Source organism: Kogia breviceps, chromosome 10, assembly GCF_026419965.1.
Source record: "Kogia breviceps isolate mKogBre1 chromosome 10, mKogBre1 haplotype 1, whole genome shotgun sequence".
Lineage (NCBI taxonomy): Eukaryota > Metazoa > Chordata > Mammalia > Artiodactyla > Physeteridae > Kogia > Kogia breviceps.
In genome coordinates, this window is record NC_081319.1 from 84,195,154 (window position 1) to 84,215,663 (window position 20,510).

At 53.3% G+C, this 20,510-nt stretch overlaps 1 protein-coding gene across 1 annotated transcript in view; it reads left to right on the forward strand.

Moving 5' to 3' along the window:
* The first annotated feature begins 4,553 nt into the window (after positions 1-4,553).
* Positions 4,554-20,510, forward strand: part of TNXB (tenascin XB) — a 60,795-nt gene continuing 44,838 nt past the window's right edge. The window contains exons 1-4 of the mRNA XM_059078170.2: positions 4,554-4,756; positions 13,299-13,709; positions 14,089-15,828; positions 16,279-16,394. Coding sequence (XP_058934153.1) covers positions 13,307-13,709; positions 14,089-15,828; positions 16,279-16,394 — 2,259 coding nt within the window. The 5' untranslated portion in view covers positions 4,554-4,756; positions 13,299-13,306. The remainder of the gene's footprint in view (positions 4,757-13,298; positions 13,710-14,088; positions 15,829-16,278; positions 16,395-20,510) is intronic.

The following is a 20,510-nucleotide window of genomic DNA, read 5'->3' on the forward strand; positions in this document are numbered from 1 at the left end:
CCGACTCTTGGCCAAGGGCATGGGTGGTGGGAAGGATCAGGAGAGGTGTGGAGAGTGGGTGTGCTGTGGAGGGGGAAGGCAGGTCAGTCTGCCGCCCTCCAGGCCCACGTGGATCTCCAGCTGCAGCCCCATCGAAGGCCACCGCAGCATGCTGGCCATTGTCACTCCTGCACCTCCTGTTGGCCCCCTTCTGGCTCAGACCCTCTTTATCTTTCAGTTCTGCTGCTTTCCTTCCTCAGAGTCTGCCCTTTGTTCCTCTTATCACCCCTGACCCACTGTCTCTCCCTCTTCTTTTTCTCTAGACTTCTTTCCTGCCTTTCTTTGCCCTCTACCCACCACGAGTCATCAGCTTCTCTTTCAGACCCTTTATTCTTCTGTTTGTTTCTCCCGGGTTTTGGATTTTTCCCTTCCTCGCCCTCTGCTTCACTGTCTGCTCCCTTTCTTTTTTCTGCGTCTTCTCATCTCCTCCTGCTGCTAACCCTGTGTGCACCACCCCGTTTCCATGGCCCTTTCCACTCCTTGGTCCACATTCCCTGTCCCCTTCCATGACTTCCTCTCTTCTCCCCCGCCTCAGCCCTCTCCTCCTCCTTCTGCTCCCCCTTCTCCCTTCACCTCCCCACTCCAGTCCTCCGTCCTCTCCCCAGCTGTGGGGCCAGCACTGGAGAGCCTCACACGTTTGCCTCATCGTTCTGCTATGGCTTCTGGATATAGCACATCTGGATTCCGGGGCCCAGATGTGTGGTTGCTACAGCGACCTCGGTCCCTCTGGTAAATATGGGCGCCCACCCGCCCCAGAGCAGAGAACAAAATAATTGTGTGATTTTCTTTTGTCATGAGATAGAAATGTCCTCCCCCCTCCCTTTTCCCTACACCCATGTCTCCAGGCAAAGGAAGTTTTAAGGGTCCAAACCCTTCCTCCTGTGGCTCTCTTGCCCCCTTTTCAGCCCCAACCTCTTAGTTCTCTCCCATCTTTCATCTCAGGCTCAATCTTTTCTCTCCACATTCCCCTTCCTCACCACCTCCCTCCCCCCAGATCTCAATAATGGAGTGTTGCCCGCCCCCTGACTTATACTTGGCAATTTCTTCTGAATCTACATAATAACTGGATGCGGAAAGAAGTTTCAAAAATCCACATCACCCCCCCTTTCTTCTCAAACAAGTCTACCGTAAGCCCCTTCATTTAGTTCTTCCCTAAATCTTCAGTCTCCCTGGGGCTGTTCTTGTGGGAGGGGAGGAATACAGGCTTTGAAATCAGAAGACCTGGGCTGAGGCCCACCTTCACCACCACTAGTAAAGTCCCCAGGACAAGTCCCCTAATGTCTAAGAGCCTCTGTTTCCTCAGCACAAAGTGAGATCAATAAAGTGCTGCGGTGTAGGAAGGGCTTTGTAAACGGAAGCCCAGTACAACTGTTTTCTATCTTCCCCTGTCTGGGACTGCTTCCTTGGATCGCAGCCCCTGGCCTCCCTTTGCTCCCTCTCTCTATCCTTCAGGCCCTTGCCCTCAGTTGCCCTTACTCTTCTGTGTCTTCCTTGGCTTTCCCTTTCCTTCCTTGCTGTACTTTTTATCCCTTATCCTCCTGAGGGTAGGACAGGAACTTGGAGCTTCATTCAAGGATGGAGGCCCAGAGCTGAAGACACCTGGACTGAGGATTCAGAGAATAGCCAGAGCATGCAGACAGCTCTTGATAAGACCCCAGCCTTTCTTTCTGCCCACCGCCTGGGACACCTCAGTGAAGGCAAGCCGGCTCTGACCACTGGACTTCCCTGCCTTTGCCCTGGGGCTCCCGGCCAGACACTCTTGCCACAGCCTCCTCTCCCAGTCATTTCACAACTCTGTATTGACAGGCATTTATTTATTTATTTTAGTTATAAAATTTTTGGCTGCGTTGGGTCTTCGTTGCTGCGCACGGGCTTTCTCTAGTTGTGGAGAGCGGGGGCTACTCTTGCGGGGCGGGTGAGCTTCTCACTGCGGTGACTTCTCTTGTGGTGGAGCACGGGCTCTAGGCACGTGGGCTTCAGTAGTTGTGGTACACAGGCTTAGTCGTTCTGCAGCATGTGGGATCTTCCGGGACCAGGGCTCTAACCCGTGTCCCATGCAATGGCAGGCGGATTCTTAACCACTGCGCCACCAGGGAAGCCCTTGACAGGTGTTTATGAAGCACCTGCTCTATGCGAGGCCCAGTGCTTTTCTGATAAAATGCAAACATATATAAGACATAAGCTCTTCCAAGAGCCTGAAATCCAGGGTGTGGATGACATTTTAGATGATGATTATCTCAGAGCCTGGAATTATATCTGTCAGGCCTCCAGTGGCTTCTTCAAATGCCCTGTGAGCTTGTGAATGTCTGGAATCCCACACCCTTCTCTGACTCTGGCATCCCGTCTCTCCCCAGAAGTGGACTTCCAAAACATCCCCGGGCCATCCTTTCAGCTCTTGCTTCTTCCTCTCCAGGGTCTTCTGGACACTGTCTGGGCCAAGTATACCTATGGTGACCATACTTCCTAAATAAAACCAAGGGACTTCTCTGGTGGTCCAGTGGTTAAAACTCCATGCTCCCACTGCAGGGAGCGTGGGTTCGATCCCTGGTTGGGGAACTAGGATCCCACATGCCATGTGGTGTGGCCAAAAAAATAAATAAAAATTTAAATAAAAATAAACAAAAAGTAAATAAAACAAAGACAGGGTATAGGACCAAAAAGAAGAAAAAAAAATAAGGGTATGACCATTAGAATTACTAGAATCTGGGGGTATCAGAGAATATCTATTCTCTGCAGTCTGCTCTCTCCACATAATGCTGTTTCAGACCCTCCTTCATCCTTTCATCTCCTTTCCCCCAACCTCTGCCTGGAGATCTGAGGGAAGCTGTTACCTATTCCAGGCTCTGGGGGCTTCCAGCCAAGGCAGAGGAAGGAAGCTGAGCCCAGCTCTATCCAAGAAGCTGACTTCATCTTCCCCATGAAAGCCAGTAAAAAAAAAAAAAAAAAAAAAGCCAGACACAGGGACACACGGGGACACCCACACGAGGGAACATGCGCGCCTTTGCCCTCAGCCACTGGGAGTTCACGGGGCATAGGGCACAGCCAGGTGCTGGATCAGCGTGCCCTGACCCAGCATCACCACACCCACGACCTGGGGACCTGACCAGGCTATGGACACCTGTGCCCCAACAAGCGACAGAATCGGGCGCACACAGGCTCCTGCACATCCCTTTCACCCATGACCTGTGACTTGACCAAGCTACTCCTCAATGGTGAAGACTGTAGCTGGGTGGCAAGAACTTTATCCTCAGTGTGAAGCCTGGGGCAGGGTCTCCCTCAGCCTGGATATTACCCATCTGGCCAAAGTCTCCTTTTCAGCCCCTTGTCAGGGTGGCAAAGCACATGGGGAAATGAGACCAGAGAAGCAGCCCGGCAGCCTGATGTGGGTGTGTCTGCCACCCTGCCCTCTGGTCAGTCTTCCTGTCTCTGCCCGATATCAAAGTGACCTCTTCCTCCAGCCCATGACTCTCCTACCCCTGCTCCTGCTTCCATGCAGCACCCAGACATTAGCCCTCTTCTGCCTTCCAGAATGTCACCTTACCATTTGTGCCCCCACCCCCATATCTGCGCCTGCCTTTCGCTCTTTCTCCGTCCCTAAACCTAACTTTCAGGCTTCCCTTCCTTGTCTCCCCTGAACCCCACCTTCTTTCCCAAGTCTCCCATGTCCTGGTCTTCAGCCAAGCCCTTGTCCAGCCAGAGCCCAAGCCTCATCCCTCATTTCTCTAGGAATTTGCTGAGGTGAGAGAATGAAAAGGGGTCATTGATCCCGAGCTGAGAACCAGAGATTGACTGAACAGTACAGTTGGGGAGAGGCATCACGGGGGCAAGGCAAGAAAAGGGGAGAGTGCAGGTGGCAGCAGTGAGGCCGGGCAGGGGCAGAGGTGGGGACAAGGAGAAGGCCCTTGTTGGAGAGAGATGTAGGCTTGGGAGGGAGCTTTCCTCCTGCCACCCATCCCCTATGCTCCCTGCCCTGCCGGGAGGTAATTGGTTGGGGGATGAAGGAGTGGGTGCCGGGCAACAGACAGATGGGGCAAGATCCAAGCTGCAGCAATGTGGCATCTGGGGAGAGGTGGGGAGGTGCAGGAGGGAGGAGGGAGAGGGTACCTGGACACGGGAAAGGGTGTTACAAGAGAGGAGAAAACAGGTCAGAGAACAGGGGCAACAGGTGGAGAAACGGTGGAGGAAAAGGAGAAATTGCATGAGGATGGGGCTGTCAAGTTGGACAGAAATTAGGGTGAGGAGGAAGGGTAAAAATGGGATAAGGAGAGGATGTGGGAGGTTGGACGAGGGCTGGAGGGGGTGAGATGAGGGTATTGTGGGACCAGTGATCCCAGATGGGGGGGGGGGTCGGGAGGGGGTCGGGGTGACGGCGGGAGGAGAGGAGGGGTGGCATGTGATGACGTTGGGAGGGCCTGGCAGGGGCGGGAGGGTGGGAGGACCTGCCCTATCTCCGCTCCCCTCCCTGACCTCATGCTGGTCCTCCCCTTCTCCTCCCCCTGCTCGCTGCAGACTCCCTCCTTCTCACTGTCGCAGCCCAGATCGACGGTCGGGTGGCGGCTCAGTGAGCCCCTGCTGCAGGGAACGAGCAAAGGGACGTCCAGGAGCCCAGGAGCCCAGGACTGCCAAGGGGCGCCCACCCACCCTGCCCCGAGAGAACCCCCTTCCCAAGGTCGGGGACAGAGCAGGTGCAGAGACACCGCAGTCGCTGGTTACTCAGGTAAGGAACAGCACTCCGGGAGAAGGAAGGAAGAGCCGGGAGAGGCGGGGACTTCTAGCCCCACACTCCAGGTGAAGTTTGGCAGGAGAGCCTCCCACGAGAGCCTCCCAGAGCGGGGATTTTCCGCTGGGGCAGACGGAGTAGGACCATGCGCTGGGGACTGGACTCCCTGTGGAGGGTGTGTCTGGGTGTTGGTGAGGGGTGCGGGTGGATGCTGGGGTTTGGACAGGACCAGGCGTGGCACCAAGGTGGAGATGGTTATCAGTGAGCCGGGGCTCTGGGCCCTGGAGTTGCTGGGGCTGGAGAAGCCAGGGCCCAGGCGGAGCTGGTGGCCAGCTGAACCTCAGGAGGAAAGTGCTACTGGAACCCCAAGTGCTCTGGCTGGAGCCGCTGAGCCAGAGCTCCAGGAAGGTGCCCGAGGGAGCGTCTTTGAGCACCCAGATGGGGACTCCCCAGGTGGAAGCACGTGGATTGCAAGGCCCGGGAGGGAGTTCTGGGGGGTCTGGAGCCTTTAGGAAGTGTTGAAATGAAGCAGAGGCAGGACTCTCAGGTCTGGGAAGGGCACGGAGTCTGCAGAGAGAATCCTAAAACTTGCTTTTGGCGGAGAGCTTTGCACCCATGACTCACGGTTCAGCGGTTCAGCGGGGCTGTGATGACTGAGAGATGCCTCCAGGGGCACAGGGGCTCCGTCTTCGCTCCATCCCCCTTCCAGGCTCTCCTGCTTCTGTTCGTCTGAACCTCCCCCCTACACATGACACACCCTGGGTGGGACAGGCGGGACCCTTATCTCGCCTGGAAAGAATTTAATGGCTTGGAAACAACTGGAAATGGAACTGAGAGGAACTACTGGGAAGCAACTCGGAAACATGGAAACACCGCAGCTGCTGTCTGTCGGCTTCCAATCCCCGCCCACTTCCCAGACCCTCGGCCCCTCCCCTCTTTCCGTGGCCCTGCCTCCAAACCCCTGGGGACCCAGCACCTCAATTCCTCAACCTTCCTTTCCCTTCAGTCCGGGTCTCTCAGCGCAGGACCAGAACCCACCATCTCTCTCTCACTGTCCCCAAAACTCTTTCCCACTGTGGGTCTGGAAGTCCTTTCTTTTAATTTTCCCATTTTTTTGGCCCATTAGCTCCCCAGAATAAGCGGCCTCTGGATCCTCCAACTCTCCCCTCTGCCGGTATCTCCTTGCCACCTGGTTCCAACCCAGTATCTGGAGCCCGCCCTCATCTCCCTCCTTCATCTCGCAGTCCTGGAATCCTTCTACCTTCACTCCTCTTGCGCCGTGAGGAGCAGAGAAAAGCATGGGGATGGGGCCAAAATCCCCCACTTTTGGAACATCCCTCCCGGAAGCCAGCCCCCTCCCCATTTCTTGGGACCTACAGTCCCTGATGAGCAAAGTGTCAAAGTTGGCCACAACATGAATAGCCTGCACGCTGAGTCATAGCTTGGGAAGATGCCCCCCATCCCTGCCAGCCCTCCAACTCTGGGGAGGATGCCGAGAAGATGAGGCCACGTGCTCCCTCCTTCCCCACAGCACACAGGCACCCCAGATGCAGCGGTAGGGGAGGGTGATGAGGGGGAAACACAAGGGACACCCAAGTTTTCTGCTTTCCTAGTGCTGAGAGAAGAGCCGGCTTCTTCCAAGACTTGGGAACGGGGAGCTGGGAGGTGGTGGAGACCCGGGCCGGAGAGGGGTACTGGGAAGGAGGCTCTGGGGGTGTGGCCTGTGGGGGCCACTCCTCTCCTCAGACCAGCTTCACTACTTTCCTGCTTCTTTCCTTCCTGCAGCAGAGACCCTTCCCCTTCCCCCCACCACATGGGGAGAGATGCAGGATTTGATTGGCATGGGGTAGGGAGACTGGACAGCTCCCAAAGGCCTCCAGGGGTGTGGGGCACCCTGTATCCTCTGCTCCCCACTGGAGAAGGGCCTCCTGTGTGGTTCCCCCTCACACCAACTAAGTTCTTTGACTCACGTAGCTGCCCTCTGAGCCAATGAGAAATCAGCTTTTTTTAGGCATCACCCAATGACTAGGTGTGGAGGAAATGTGAAGAGAAGATTATGTGTGTGTGCGCCCCTGCACGTGCTCCAATGTGTGTGCCTGCAGAGATTCAGGCTTCTTTGGATCAATATGAGCATACGCATACAAGAAGTGTGTGTTCATATTTGCATTTGTGGAGGAGCGCACATGAGTACATTTGTCCGTGTACGTGTATTTGTGTGTGCACACACCCGCTGACGTGCACGGCCTTAGACACAGGGCAACAGGATTTGAAGGTAGGTCAGAGCCCACCTCATGGCCAAGGCTACACTCCAAGCTGAGAGAAGGGCTGAGGGGCCGAGGGAAGGGCAGCTCTCTGCCTGCCAAGTCTCTCTGCCCAGGCTTTGTCGGGCAGGGTGCCTCTCAGTGTGGAAACGCTCTGTCCCTTAGTCCAGCTCCCTTCCATTTCTCGTGGGGTGGTGGCGGGGTACGATGGCTGGTAGCCCCAAAAACTCCTTTTTCTCAGACTCAGAGGAGAATGTTAAGTGTAGGAAGCCAGGAAATGTGTACGTGTTGCGAGGAGGTGCCCGCCACACGGTCCCTTCCCTCCTCACCAGTCAGCATTCCCACCACTCCCCCTGCGCTCCTTCCCACTCCAGCCTCTCTGGTCTGGAAGAACTGGGCACCTGCTAACACCTCTCCTTAACCCTTCTCCTGAACCTGCCCCCTGCACACTCCTCTGTTCCCATAGCCCCCTCTCCTGGTTCACCCCGAGTGCCCCACTACCTTTCCTCTCTAACCCGTGTCTCCCTGTGCCCCCCAATTCTTGCCTCAGTGGATTCCACAAACAAGCACAACTTGGTAACCAGCACTGAGATCAAGAAACAGGATGTTCTTAGCACCCCAGAATTTCCCCACCACGCCCCTTCTGGTCACTACTCCCCCGAGAGTGCCACACTTCTGACTTGGAACACTACCAGCGTTGTAGTTGGTAGATTAACGTTGTCTAGACACAAACCTCAGATAAATAGAATGTTTCAGCACATTCTCTTTTGTGTCTGACTTCTTTGCTCCACCCCATGCTAGTGAGACCCATCCATGTTATTGCATATAGTTGTAGTTTGTTCTCGTTGCTTTATTTTATTCCACTGTGTGAACAAACCACACTTTATTTAATCCATTCTACAGATGTGAGACATTTGGGTAGTTCCCAGTGTGAGGCTATTATGAGTAGTACTGCTGTGGTGGGTATATTCCTCGGAGTGGAAGTGCCAGGTCATAGGGTTGGCATATCGCTCTAGTAGAGTTGGTAGATTGTGCCAAATGGTTTTCCAAAGTGCTTGTACCATGCAGCCCTGCCAGGATCCACACCTGGCCTGCTCCCTGGTCAGCATCTGCCCCAGCTGCTCTTTCTAACCAACTTTCAGCCCCAGACACTGTCCGTGGTCCTAGCCCTGACCTTGGTCCTGTCCTTGGTTCCAGCCCTGATGCTAGTCCTGGGCTTAAGTTGAGCTATGTAAATTGACTAAATATTTATGTAGTCAATAAGTATTTATCGAGCACTTACTGTGTGCCAGATGCAAGGATATAGCAGCCAAGAAAAGAAGCAGGTGCTATGCCTGCCCCCATGGACCTTACAGTCTAGCAGGCAAGATTGAGTGTGGGCAAGAAAGTAATAAAATAATCCCGCAAATAAATATATGATTATAAATTGTCATAAATGCTACAAATGGGAGTTGCACGATGCTGTGATGTCACGTGATAGGGGGAACCTGACCTGGGCAGGAAAGGTTTCCTGAGGAAGTGATGTGGGGTTGAGACCTGAAGGATGAGGAAGCCAAGAAAAAAGGGAAGAGCATTCCACATACAGGAAACCATAGATACAAAGGTCTGGGGCTGGGAAGAGTGGGGGGGACTTAAGGCCAGTGAGGCTGGAGTGGAGAGAGGGAGGGAAGTCTTATGGGGGATGAGGTGGGAGAGGTCAGCAGAGGCCAAATGATGCAGGGCTGTCTGTCAGTGTTTGAAGAGTATTCAGAAGGGAGACACTGAAGAGTTTTAGGGGGAGAGGGACATTTTGGTTGCCTCCGCAAGATTATAAGGGGGCAAGAATGGAAGCAGAGCAATCAGCTAGGAGGCAATTGCAGTTGTCGTGCAAAAGGTAGATAGTAGCTTGGACTACAGTGATGCTTAGAGGGAGAGAGAGAAGCAGATTCAAGAGATGTTTACAATAAAATATGGGTAAATATGATGAAATACAGTGGTGTTGAACAGGCTGTTGGGTTTCTGGCTTGTGAGGCTGGATGACTGATGGGGCCATGAGCTGCAGTAGAGAACACTGAGAGGGGATGCAGTACAGGAAGGGTGAACGTTGAGTTCAGTTTTAGCCATGTTGAATTTGAGGTGCCCAGAAGGAGATGCCAAATAGGAGGTTGGATATATTGCTCGGAGTTAAGAGGAGAGAGTTTATATGTTGGGGTATAGTTTGGGAATTAAAGTCATGGGTCTGGATGAAGGTACCTGGGTGGACGACTACTGCAGTAGGTCTCAACTCTGCCTGCACATTGCAGTCACCTGGGGAGCTGTTAAAAATACTAAAGAAGGGGCTTCCCTGGTGGCGCAGTGGTTGGGAGTCCGCCTGCCGATGCAGGGGACGCGGGTTCGTGCCCCGGTCCGGGAGGATCCCGCGTGCCGCGGAGCGGCTGGGCCCGTGAGCCATGGCCGCTGAGCCTGCGCGTCCGGAACCTGTGCTCCACGACGGGAGAGGCCACAGCAGTGAGAGGCCCGCGTACCACAAAAAAAAAAAAAAAAAAACTAAAGAAAATTCAATCACTCTAGCCACATTTCAAGTGTTCGAGAGTCGATCTCTCCTGTCTACCTTACTGACAGCACAGATACAGAATGCTCTAAAATGGAGGATGTGGTCAACAGTATCCAGTGATTTTGAGAGAGATCAAGTAAGGTGAAGACAAACGCCTTTTAGATTTTGTGACACTGAGATCATTGGGAGACCTTTGGGAGGGCTATTTGGTAAACTTTGGGTTGAAAGGAGATCGGGAAGTCAGGTGGGAACAGATTGAGGCATGCATGGGACATGGGGAAATAGAAATAGCGAGTTCAGATAAATCTTTTGACAACTATGGCCATGAAGCAGAGAAGAAAAATATGTGGTGCTTGGAGGGAGTGTGAGATTGGGGAAAAATATTTTTGTATATTTTGTGTATTAAGTATATTTTTGTGCATATAGTGAAATGCACATATCTTAAGTGTATAGCTCAATTAATTTTTGATTATGTATACGTATGTTTAACCACCACCCAGTTCCAGGTACAAAATATTTCTAGTAATTCTATTGTATCTCGTATTAGCTCTGCCTGTTCTTGAACCTCATATAAATAGCATCATTCACAACGTTCTTTTTTGTGTATGGTTTCTTTTGCTTAGCGTTATGTGTGCGAAATTTGTCCATGTTGTTGCATGTAACAAGAGAGTGTTTTTTCATTTTGTTTGTTTATTTGCTTTGTTTTGGTTTTGGCCTCACCGTGCGCCTTGCAGATCTTCCTCAACCAGGGATTGAACCTGGGGCCCAGCAGTGAAAGCACTGAGTCCTAACCACTGTACCACCAGGGAAGTCCCAAGAGGGTGTTTTTTTTTTTTTTTTTTTTTTTTTTTTTTTGTGGTACGTGGGCCTCTCACTGTTGTGGCGCACAGACTCCGGACGCGCAGGCTCAGCGGCCATGGCTCACGGGCCCAGCCGCTCCGCGGCATGTGGGATCTTCCCAGACCGGGGCACGAACCTGTGTCCCCTGCATCGGCAGGCGGATTCTCAATCACTGCGCCACCAGGGAAGCCCCCAAGAGGCTGTTTTTGTATAGTATTCCATTTTATGACTATGCCCCAATTTATTTATCCATTCTACTATTAATGGACACTTGAGGTGCTTCCAGTTTGGGCTAATATGAAAAATATCCCATGAACATTCTTGTACATGTCTTTTGGAGGATGTACACAGTCGTTTCTGTTGGATATTTACCAAGAAGTGGAATTGCTAAGTTATAGACTGTATGCCTGAGTAGAAACTGCTTGCCGGTTTTCCAAAGTGGTTGCACTAATTTCTTTCTTTCTTTCTTTCTTTTTTTAATCTTATTTATTTATTTATTTATTTATTTATGGCTGCGTTGGGTCTTCATTGCTGCGCACAGGCTTTCTCTAGTTGTGGCGAGTGGGCTCTGTAGTTGTGGCTCGCGGGCTGTAGAGCACAGGCTCAGTGGTTGTGACGCACAGGCTCAGTTGCTCCACAGCATGTAGGATCTTCCCGGATCAGGACTTGAACCCATGTCCCCTGAATTGGCAGGCAGATTCTTAACCACCGTGCCACCAGGGAAGTCCGGTTGCACTAATATCTGCTCCTGCTTGCAATAAATGAGAGTTCCAGTAGCCTCACATTCTTGCCAATATTGAGCAACAGCAGTCCCTTTAATTTTAGCCATTCTGGTGGATATTTAATGGCATCCTGTTGCAGTTTTCATTTGCCTTTCCTTGATTACTGGTTTTGTTCTACACATACATATGTTTACTTTTCATATATTAATTGGCCCTTTGGCTATATTCTTTACTGGAGAGCCTGTTTCTTTTGCCACTTTAAAAAACTGGGTTGCCTGCCTTTTGTTTGTTGTCTTTGTTTTGAAGGAATTCTTTAGTTTAGATTTTAATCCTCTCTCTCACTCTCAGTAACTGTGTCCTACTCTCTCTCCCCTTCATATATAATTTATATACATATATATTCATATTCTGACATATCTCACCTATTTTCTCCCACTCTGTAGCTTGCCTTCTTATTCTCTTAATGGTGTCTTTTGATGACCTCTGTGGTTAAATTGTGCGGTTAGGTTTTAAGAAATCCTTTTTTTTTTTTTTTCATTTTGGCTGCATTGGTTCTTCACTGCTGCTCGCGGGCTTTCTCTAGTTGCGGTGAGTGGGGGTTACCCTTCGTTGCAGTGCGCGGGCTTCTCGTTGCAGTGGCTTCTCTTCATTGTGGAGCACGGGCTCTAGGTGCACAGGCTTCAGTAGTTGTGGCGGGTGGGCTACAGTAGTTGTGGCTCACGGTCTCTAGAGCGCAGGCTCAGTAGTTGTGGCGCCCAGGTTTCATTGCTCCACAGCATGTGGGATCTTCCCGGACCAGGGCTCAAACTCGTGTCCCCTGCGTTGGCAGGCAGATTCTTAACCACTGCTCCACCAGGGAAGTCCCTATATATTCATTTTAAATTAATTTCTGTAGGTGGACATAAGGTAGAGATAGATTTTTTTTCCCATGTGGATCTTCACTTGACCCAGGACCATTTATCACAAAGACAATTCATTCTCCTCTTAATTGCAGTGGTACCTTTTTCATTAATCAGGTGACCATATATGTGTAGGTCTGTTTCTGGACCCTATTCTGTTCTCTCTATCCTTGCACCTTTGTAATGTTTTGATATTTGGTAATGTAAGTCCTGAGGAAGAGGGTATTTTTGTTTTTTTGTTTTCTTTTGTTTTTGTTTTCGTTTTTGTGGTACTCGGGCCTCTCACTGCTGTGGCCTCTCCTGCCGGAGCACAGGCTCCCGATGCTCAGGCCCAGAGGCCATGGCTCACGGGCCCAGCTGCTCCGCGGCATGTGGGATCCTCCCGGACTGGGGCATGAACCCGTGTCCCCTGCATCGGCAGGCGGACCCTCAACCACTGCGGCACCAGGGAAGCCCTGTTTTTTGTTTTAAACAGGAGCTTTTTGATCTCATATGGGAAGCTGATGGGAAGGATCTAGTTGAGAGTAAGGGGCTGAATAAAAGAGAGAGGATAATCTACACCTTAAGGTTTCTGAAAGACAATAGGTGCTGGGATCCAGGTGCTTGTGGAAGGATTAGTCTTTTATATTCATCCACTGATCCATTCAACAAAAATGTGTTGAATAGCCGCCCCGTGTGCCAGGCACAGGCATACAGCAGTGCCAGGAAAGATGTTCTTATGGAGTTCCTATGGAGTTCCCATGCTTTCTCCAAGCAGTGGGAGAAAGATAACAAACAAGTAGCCACACAAACAGTTGATTCAGGCAGCAGTAAGTACCATGAAGAACATAAGCTTGACCCTGTGCTGGAGAGTGATGAAAGACTGCTCCAACTGGGCATCAAGGAAGACCTCTGGGGGTCAATGACATGTGAGTTAAGATTTGAACAAGAAGGAGACAGCCTCCGAGAGCTCAGTGAAGAACATCCCAGACAGAGGAAACATATAGTGCAAAGGCCCTTTAGTCTAATGTAATCCTGTAGTGTCTGTGGAACAAACAAAAAAGACCAGTGTAGGTGGAGGGGGTGGAGCAGGGTGACCAAATGATATCAGAAAGCAAGGTGGAGACAGATCTGCCCAAGGACGGTATCCGTTAGGGTTGGGCTGAATGTGGATTTTCCAACATGTGAGTTGGGTAGATTAGTTGTGGGTGGTGGGACTATGGGTGTGTGTGTTGGGGAAGGAGGGCATTCATCTTGTCTCTTTCTCTGTGAAGCTGCTCTCATGTGTGCCCTCTCTCCCTGCAGCCTCCTGAATGATGCCAGCCCAAGGTTCGCTAAGCTCCAACCTGGCCCTTCTGGTGCTGCTGGGCACAGTCAGAGCAGGCCCTTTCTCTCCACGGTCCAATGTGACACTCCCAGCCCCACGGCCTCCTCCCCAGCCAGGAGGCCGCACAGAACAGCCAGGAGGGGGAGGCCCTTCTTCTCAGCTTTATGAGCACACCGTGGAAGGAGGGGAGAAGCAGGTGGTGTTCACCCACCGCATTAACCTGCCCACTTCAGGTAGCTGTGGCTGTCCCCCAGGCACTGAGCCCTCCGTCCCTGCTTCGGAGGTGCAGGCCCTGAGGGTCCGGCTGGAGATCCTGGAGGAGCTGGTGAAGGGGCTCAAGGAACAGTGCACTGGGGGATGTTGTCCTGCTGCTGCCCAGGCTGGCACAGGTGAGCGGATGATCCCAGGAAGGGGCACAGAAAAAGAGGAAGGTGGAGAAGTGGGTTAGCATTGGGTGGGCATCGCTAGTCCATAAAGGACCTCGGTATGAGTTAGAAAAAGGCATGCCTGCCTCCCCCTTGGGGGTGGTGAGTGCAGCCCAGGGCACAACTCTGAGAGAGGAGCCACGTGACTAGATGTCAGCCCTCTCCTCCCCAGCATATGTTAGGGCACTGGGAGGCCACATATATTGACAAGTTGCAGCTGGAAACTAAGATGGTCTTAGGAAATGAGGCTGGCTCTGCTGGAGAAGCTGACTCAGGGGAGCACTATACAGGGTCAGCCGCTCCCCGCAGAGAGACTGAGGCCCACCTCTCGCTCTTACTTCAGGCCATACAGACGTGCGGAGCCTCTGCAGTCTCCATGGCGTGTTTGACCTGAGCCGCTGTGCCTGCTCCTGCGAGCCAGGCTGGGGTGGGCCCACCTGCTCAGACCCCACAGATGCTGCGGTGCCCCCCTCCTCTCCCCTCTCAGCTTCCCGGTCCTGCCCAGATGACTGCAATGATCAGGGTCGCTGCGTCCGTGGTCGCTGCGTGTGCTTCCCTGGCTACACCGGCCCCAGCTGTAGCTGGCCCTCCTGCCCGGGGGACTGCCACGGCCGCGGGCGCTGCGTGCAGGGCGTGTGCGTGTGCCGTGCGGGCTTCTCCGGGGACGACTGCAGCCTGCGCTCCTGCCCTCGGGGCTGCAGCCAGAGGGGACGCTGCGAGAACGGGCGCTGCGTGTGCAAACCGGGCTACACTGGCGAGGACTGTGGGGTGAGGAGCTGCCCCCGAGGTTGCAGCCAGAAGGGGCGCTGCGAGGACGGGCGCTGCGTCTGTGACCCTGGCTACGCTGGCGAGGACTGCGGCTCTCGGAGCTGCCCGTGGGACTGTGGCGAGGGCGGGCGCTGTGTGGACGGCCGCTGCGTGTGCTGGCCCGGGTACGCGGGCGAGGACTGCAGCACGCGGACCTGCCCCCGCGACTGTCGGGGCCGAGGGCGCTGCGAGGAAGGCGAATGCATCTGCGACCCAGGCTACAGCGGGGACGATTGCGGAGTGCGCAGCTGCCCGGGCGACTGCAACCAAAGGGGCCGCTGCGAGGACGGCCGCTGCGTGTGCTGGCCTGGGTACTCGGGGCCCGACTGCGGCGCCCGCGCTTGCCCGCGCGACTGTCGGGGCCGCGGGCGCTGCGAGAACGGCGTGTGCGTGTGCAACGCGGGCTACAGCGGCGAGGACTGCGGCGCGCGCAGCTGTCCTGGGGACTGTAGCGGCCGGGGCCGTTGCGAGAGCGGCCGCTGCGTGTGTTGGCCCGGGTACACAGGCCGGGACTGCGGCACGCGCGCCTGCCCTGGCGACTGTCGCGGGCGCTGCGTGGACGGCCGCTGCGTGTGTAACCCGGGCTTCACAGGCGAGGACTGCGGGAAACGACGGTGTCCCGGGGACTGCCGCGGTCGCGGCCGCTGCGAGGATGGCGTGTGCTTGTGCGACGTGGGCTACGAGGGCGAAGACTGCGGCGGGCGCAGCTGCCCCAGGGGTTGCCAGGGTCGCGGCCAGTGTCTGGAGGGGCGGTGCGTGTGCGACGACGGCTACGAGGGTGAAGACTGCGGTGTGAGGCGGTGCACGCGCGACTGCAGCCAGCGCGGCGTGTGCCAGGATGGTGTGTGCGCCTGTTGGGAGGGCTACACGGGCGAGGACTGCAGCCTCCGTACCTGCCCCTCCGACTGTCACCGGCGCGGCCGCTGTGAGGACGGGCGCTGCGTGTGCGACTCCGGCTACACCGGCCCCTACTGTGCCACCCGAACCTGCCCGGCGGACTGCCGGGGCCGTGGACGTTGTGTGCAGGGCGTGTGCGTGTGCCACGCGGGCTACAGCGGCGAGGACTGTGGGCAGGAAGAGCCTCCCGCCAGTGCCTGCTTCGGGGGCTGCGGGCCTCGGGAGCTGTGCCGCGCGGGCCAGTGTGTGTGCGTCGAGGGCTTCCGAGGCCCCGACTGCGCCATCCAGACGTGCCCCGGGGACTGCCGCGGTCGGGGAGAGTGTCGTGAGGGCAGCTGCGTCTGCCAAGATGGCTATGCAGGGGAGGACTGCGGGGAAGGTGAGCGGGCAGCCTTTCCCAATGTGCTGGGTCAGGGACTGGAAAACTGGAGCCAGTGGGAAAGCCTGAGTCTGAGGCCTAGAAGCCCAGGGAATTGGAGGAAGAGTGAAGGGGGGGAGGGTCATAGTCAGAGGAGCCAGGGAGCCAGTGTCCACCAGGGGCTGCAGAACGTGTGGGCACGCCTGCAGGCGAGACCTGCCTTCAGATCTCTGATGAGCAGATTGGGGGCCCCTTTAGTTGCTTTTAGGGAGATTTCGTGTTCCTGGTGATGGGGGGCAGTAAAGGAGACCCAGAGTCTGTTCAGGCCGCTGCTGGCTTTGCCCCACCCCCAGAGAGGAGTCAGAGCTTGGGTGGATCTCTCAGAGCGGCTCTGAGTAGGAGGAGCCTGTGATGGTGGGGGTCTGGGTGCCTTGGGCTAAGCAGCTTCTCATATCCTGTTCTCCTGCGCAGAGGTGCCAGCCGTTGAGGGCATGAGGATGCACCTCCTGGAGGAGACGATGGTTCGGACAGAGTGGACCCGGGCTCCTGGCAATGTGGATGCCTACGAAATTCAGTTCATCCCCACGGTGAGAGCCAAGCTCCAAGAGGGGGCTGAGTGGGCAGGACTGCGGGGAGGGGGGTCCCTCCTGCTCACCTCAAGCAGGAGTCCCAGGCAACCAGTGATTGCGTCCAGCTGGCTGATTCCCGAAGCTGTTCTAAAGGCCCCACACCCGGTGCAGACGCCTTTGCAGCATTGGCCCACTGCTGCTGGAACACCTCTGGTGACCTTGAGCTCAGACTTTCTGAGGCTGCCGACTCCATTTTTGTTCATCACTGTGGTCAGTTCTTTTTGTTATTGCTGGATCCAAGTCTGCCCCATTCTAACATCCATCCATTGGCCCTAGCTGGGCCTTCGCCAGCCATCAGAACGTGCTTTTTGCTTTCCCTGTGTCTTACACCATAGGCTTTCAAGTATTTGGAGACATCAGCCATCACGTCACCCTTCATTCCCTCCAGGCCAAACCCACCGGTTTCTTCTCCCCTTTTCCTTAATGCTTTGTTCTCTGAATCCTTCACTTTTTAGTTTTCCTCCTCTAATGCCTCCTGCTTTTTGCATGTGCCTCCCCCCATCAAAACGTGGGAGCAATGAGGAGCCCAGTGGTTCCCCCGGCTAACTCTGGCTACCCTGGCACTTTTCTCAGAGTTGACATATATGAACTTGTGGTCAGTTCATAACTGACAAACTGTCAGTTATTTTGATCACATTTGATTTTTTTTTTTTTTCGGTACGCGGGCCTCTCACTGTTGTGGCCTCTCCCGTGGCGGAGCACAGGCTCCGGACGCGCAGGCTCAGCGGCCATGGCTCACGGGCCCAGCCGCTCCGCGGCACGTGGGATCTTCCCGGACCGGGGCACGAACCGGTGTCCCCCGCATCGGCAGGCGGACTCTCAACAACTGCGCCACCAGGGAAGCCCACATTTGATTTTTTAAGTAATTTTTAATGATAAAAGTCTTATAGGCTCAGTGTAGAAACTTTAGTAAATATAAACAAGGAAAGAGGGAAGAAAAGAAGGAATGAAAAAAGAAGACATTCAACTACATACTCTTTTTTTAAGCCTAAATATAAGCCTTTGCATTTGGCTGTCTTCAGTGTTATCATTTTTGCTTTGGGCCAACCTGTCCGGGCTGTTGCAGTACTTTGAGTCCATGAGCTGGTTCCCATACCTCCGTGTCATCGGTGCATTGCAAAGCCTCCTTTCTCTGTCTCCTTCCAACTCACTCTTAAAATATTTGGGGGTACCCTAAGGACAAAGACTGTGGCCTCTCATTAGAGATTTCCTTTTATGCACATTGGGCTTTTATGATGTGTTTGGTCTCCTAGTTTCAAATCATCTGACATTTCTACTGTCCAAATGTTTTCCTGCATCATTCCACAAATGCCATTGGTGGGTAGGCTATGTCATTCTCATCTCTACCCAGTCAGGACTCTGGAAAAATAAATAAGTCCCAGGGCCTAAACCTAGGAAGCCTCTAGGACAGAAGGGACAGCTCAGAGGTGCTGGCTGTCACCCCCAACCCAAGTGGCCTAGTCATTCTAAGTCTACTTATTATCCCCTCAAGCCCAGACCCCTGCCATGTTCTGTCTCTCCTTACCCCCTGGTAGGAGCAGAGGCAGAAATCCCTACTTCGCTGCACAACCAAGAGAGCTTGGATTTTTCTTCTGTTTAAAAAAAAATTATTTTCAGTTATAAAAATAATGTAATCACAAGACAAGAATTTGGCAACTAGAGAAAAAAACAAATAATGCTTGGCTGTTTCACACTAAAACAAGCACTGTTAACATTGTAAAGTGTTTCTCCCACTCTCTTCTGTGTGTATATTATTTGCATAGTTTTCATCTCAAGAGGGTAGGACTTTGAAACAGAACTTTCTTAAGGAACTTCAAGGAAAGAAGAAGTAAAATAAACACTTGAGGTAGAAGGAGCTTATAGAGTAGCGTCATCTCCCGCTCTTAGTAAATATGAACTTATCCTTGGTGTTCTCAGGGGGTGCAGCCTCCCCGCTGCAGCCCTAGGCTTTCTCCCTCTCCGTGGGGCTGGGCTGGTGTTGAGCTGGCCTGGGTCCAGCTTGGCCATGCTCTTAGCTCATCTGCTTTGCTCTGGCTATGGGCCTCTGTCACATTCTGGGTTCTCTCTGAGCCTGGGTGTGGAAAATGCTCCCATAAGATTGGTCCTCAGACTCCTCCATTGGACTCCACATCAGCCTATGCTACTGGCCCTCTGACTATGCTTTCTATGCTTTTTGTGGCTGGCCCCTAGGATTGTGCCTCTTGCCTTGGCCAGCACTCTCTATCCATTTCTGTTGGCACAGAGTACATTCAGTAGCTGGCTGTCCTCTGGCCACTGCCATCTTCCTAGAAGCCTCTCTCTACCTTATCCCCTCCCCTTTTCTAGAACCACTGCTCTCTCAAAGCCCAAACTCTACTATCCCTGGATAAGGGACACACCTAGTTATTGGAATGATTTTCAGAACACAGAAGAGGAACATTCCTCCTTTCCCTGCATACGTGGCATTGTTCCTCTGACTCAGTGGTTCTCAAAGCGTGTTCCCTGGACCTACAGCATTAGCATCACCTGGAGCACTAGACATGCTAATTGTCAGACTCCACCCCCAGATCTACTGAATCAGAAGCTCTAGGGTGCAGAGCCCGGTAACCTGTGTTGTAACAAGCCCTCCAGGTGATTCTGATGCACCCCAAGCCCAAGGACCACTAACTTAAGAAATGTTGCTATTTTGCAAAAGGCAAGGTCTTCTGTGAATGTGAGAGAAAGCATGAAGAAACTGAGGGAGGTGAACCCCCGAACAGAAAGACGTTCAAGTATTCCCTGTCTGGGTGCATTCTGCAGCCTGGAAACTGGGGCTATGCCACGTTTTCACTGGGACACAGGCCCTTGCAGCCTGAGAAAAGTTTGTTTGGTCTGGTCTGAAAAGCAGGGTGAGGATGAAGTAAGCTCCAGGGACCAGCCAAAGTGGAGTCGCCCACCTGGGGCCATGAGGTTGATATTGAGAATAGAGTTAGAATCTTGCCAAGGACATCAGTGAAGCAGCCAAAACTCTCACCAAGGGGCAGAACCAGCTGCTAGCATCTGGCTAGAGAGCCTGCCTCAGACCAGACAGATGGTGCTGAGAGTTGTGGGTTAGACTGACAGTGGGACTTTTCAGGGGACTGTTCCCAGATGGATCTCAGGAGGGCACTACAAAGCATTGAAAAGGTTCATGTAGGTGGTCTGAAGGGAGAAGGAGAGCTCTGGGGATGGGCTTCTGTTGCTGAAAGGACCAGATATCATCAGGGAGCACTCAAAGTGTGCATGTGTGTGTGTATGTGCATTCGTGTGTGTGTGTTTGTGTGTGCACGCGCATGTGTATGTGTATTTGTGTGTGTTCGTGTGTGTGTATTCGTGTGCGTGCGTGCGTGTGTTTGTGCGTGTGTGTGCGTATGTGTATTCGTGTGTGTGTATTCGTGTGTGTATGCGTGTGTGTGTGCGCTCGCGCTCGTGTGTGTGTGTGTGTGTGTGTGTGTGTGTGTGTGTGTGTTGGGTTGGGGGAATAAGGGGACAGAGAATAAGTTCTGGGAAGGAGGAGGAGCACACAGGTCTTGAGTTGAGACCAGTCCAAGGCATCCCAGGATGGGGTGTCCTAGGGCAGAGTGAGTAGGAGAGGGGTGGGGATCCTGTGTGCCCACGAAAACTTTTCAGCCAAGAAAACTCTGACAAAGCTTTCCTTCATCCTCAACCCAGAAGTCTCTACGTGGACTCTCATCTGGTTTTATACTTTGGTATTTAGTATGCCGATTTCCCCACAATTCTCTTGGTTTAGGAGAGTGCCTTTTGAAATTTCCAATCCTACTTGGCTGAATGCAGGTGTCCCCATAACAGCCAACATAGCTAAACAGAACAGGATGTCTTTATTAGCTGTCCTAGATAGACAGCCCAGCGAGATGCTGGGCCGTTAGACTGATCACAAATGTCCATTCCTCCTGTTTCCCCAGTGGCTGGCACTCCAGGAGACCCTGCCTGGAGCAGGGGCTGGCAGATTTTCTGTGGGGTCACCACAAATAATCATAATACTTTCCATGTATACTTGAAGGAGGGTTGTTTTCTCACAGGCATGTACTACACATAGAGATTTGGGTTAGGGATCTA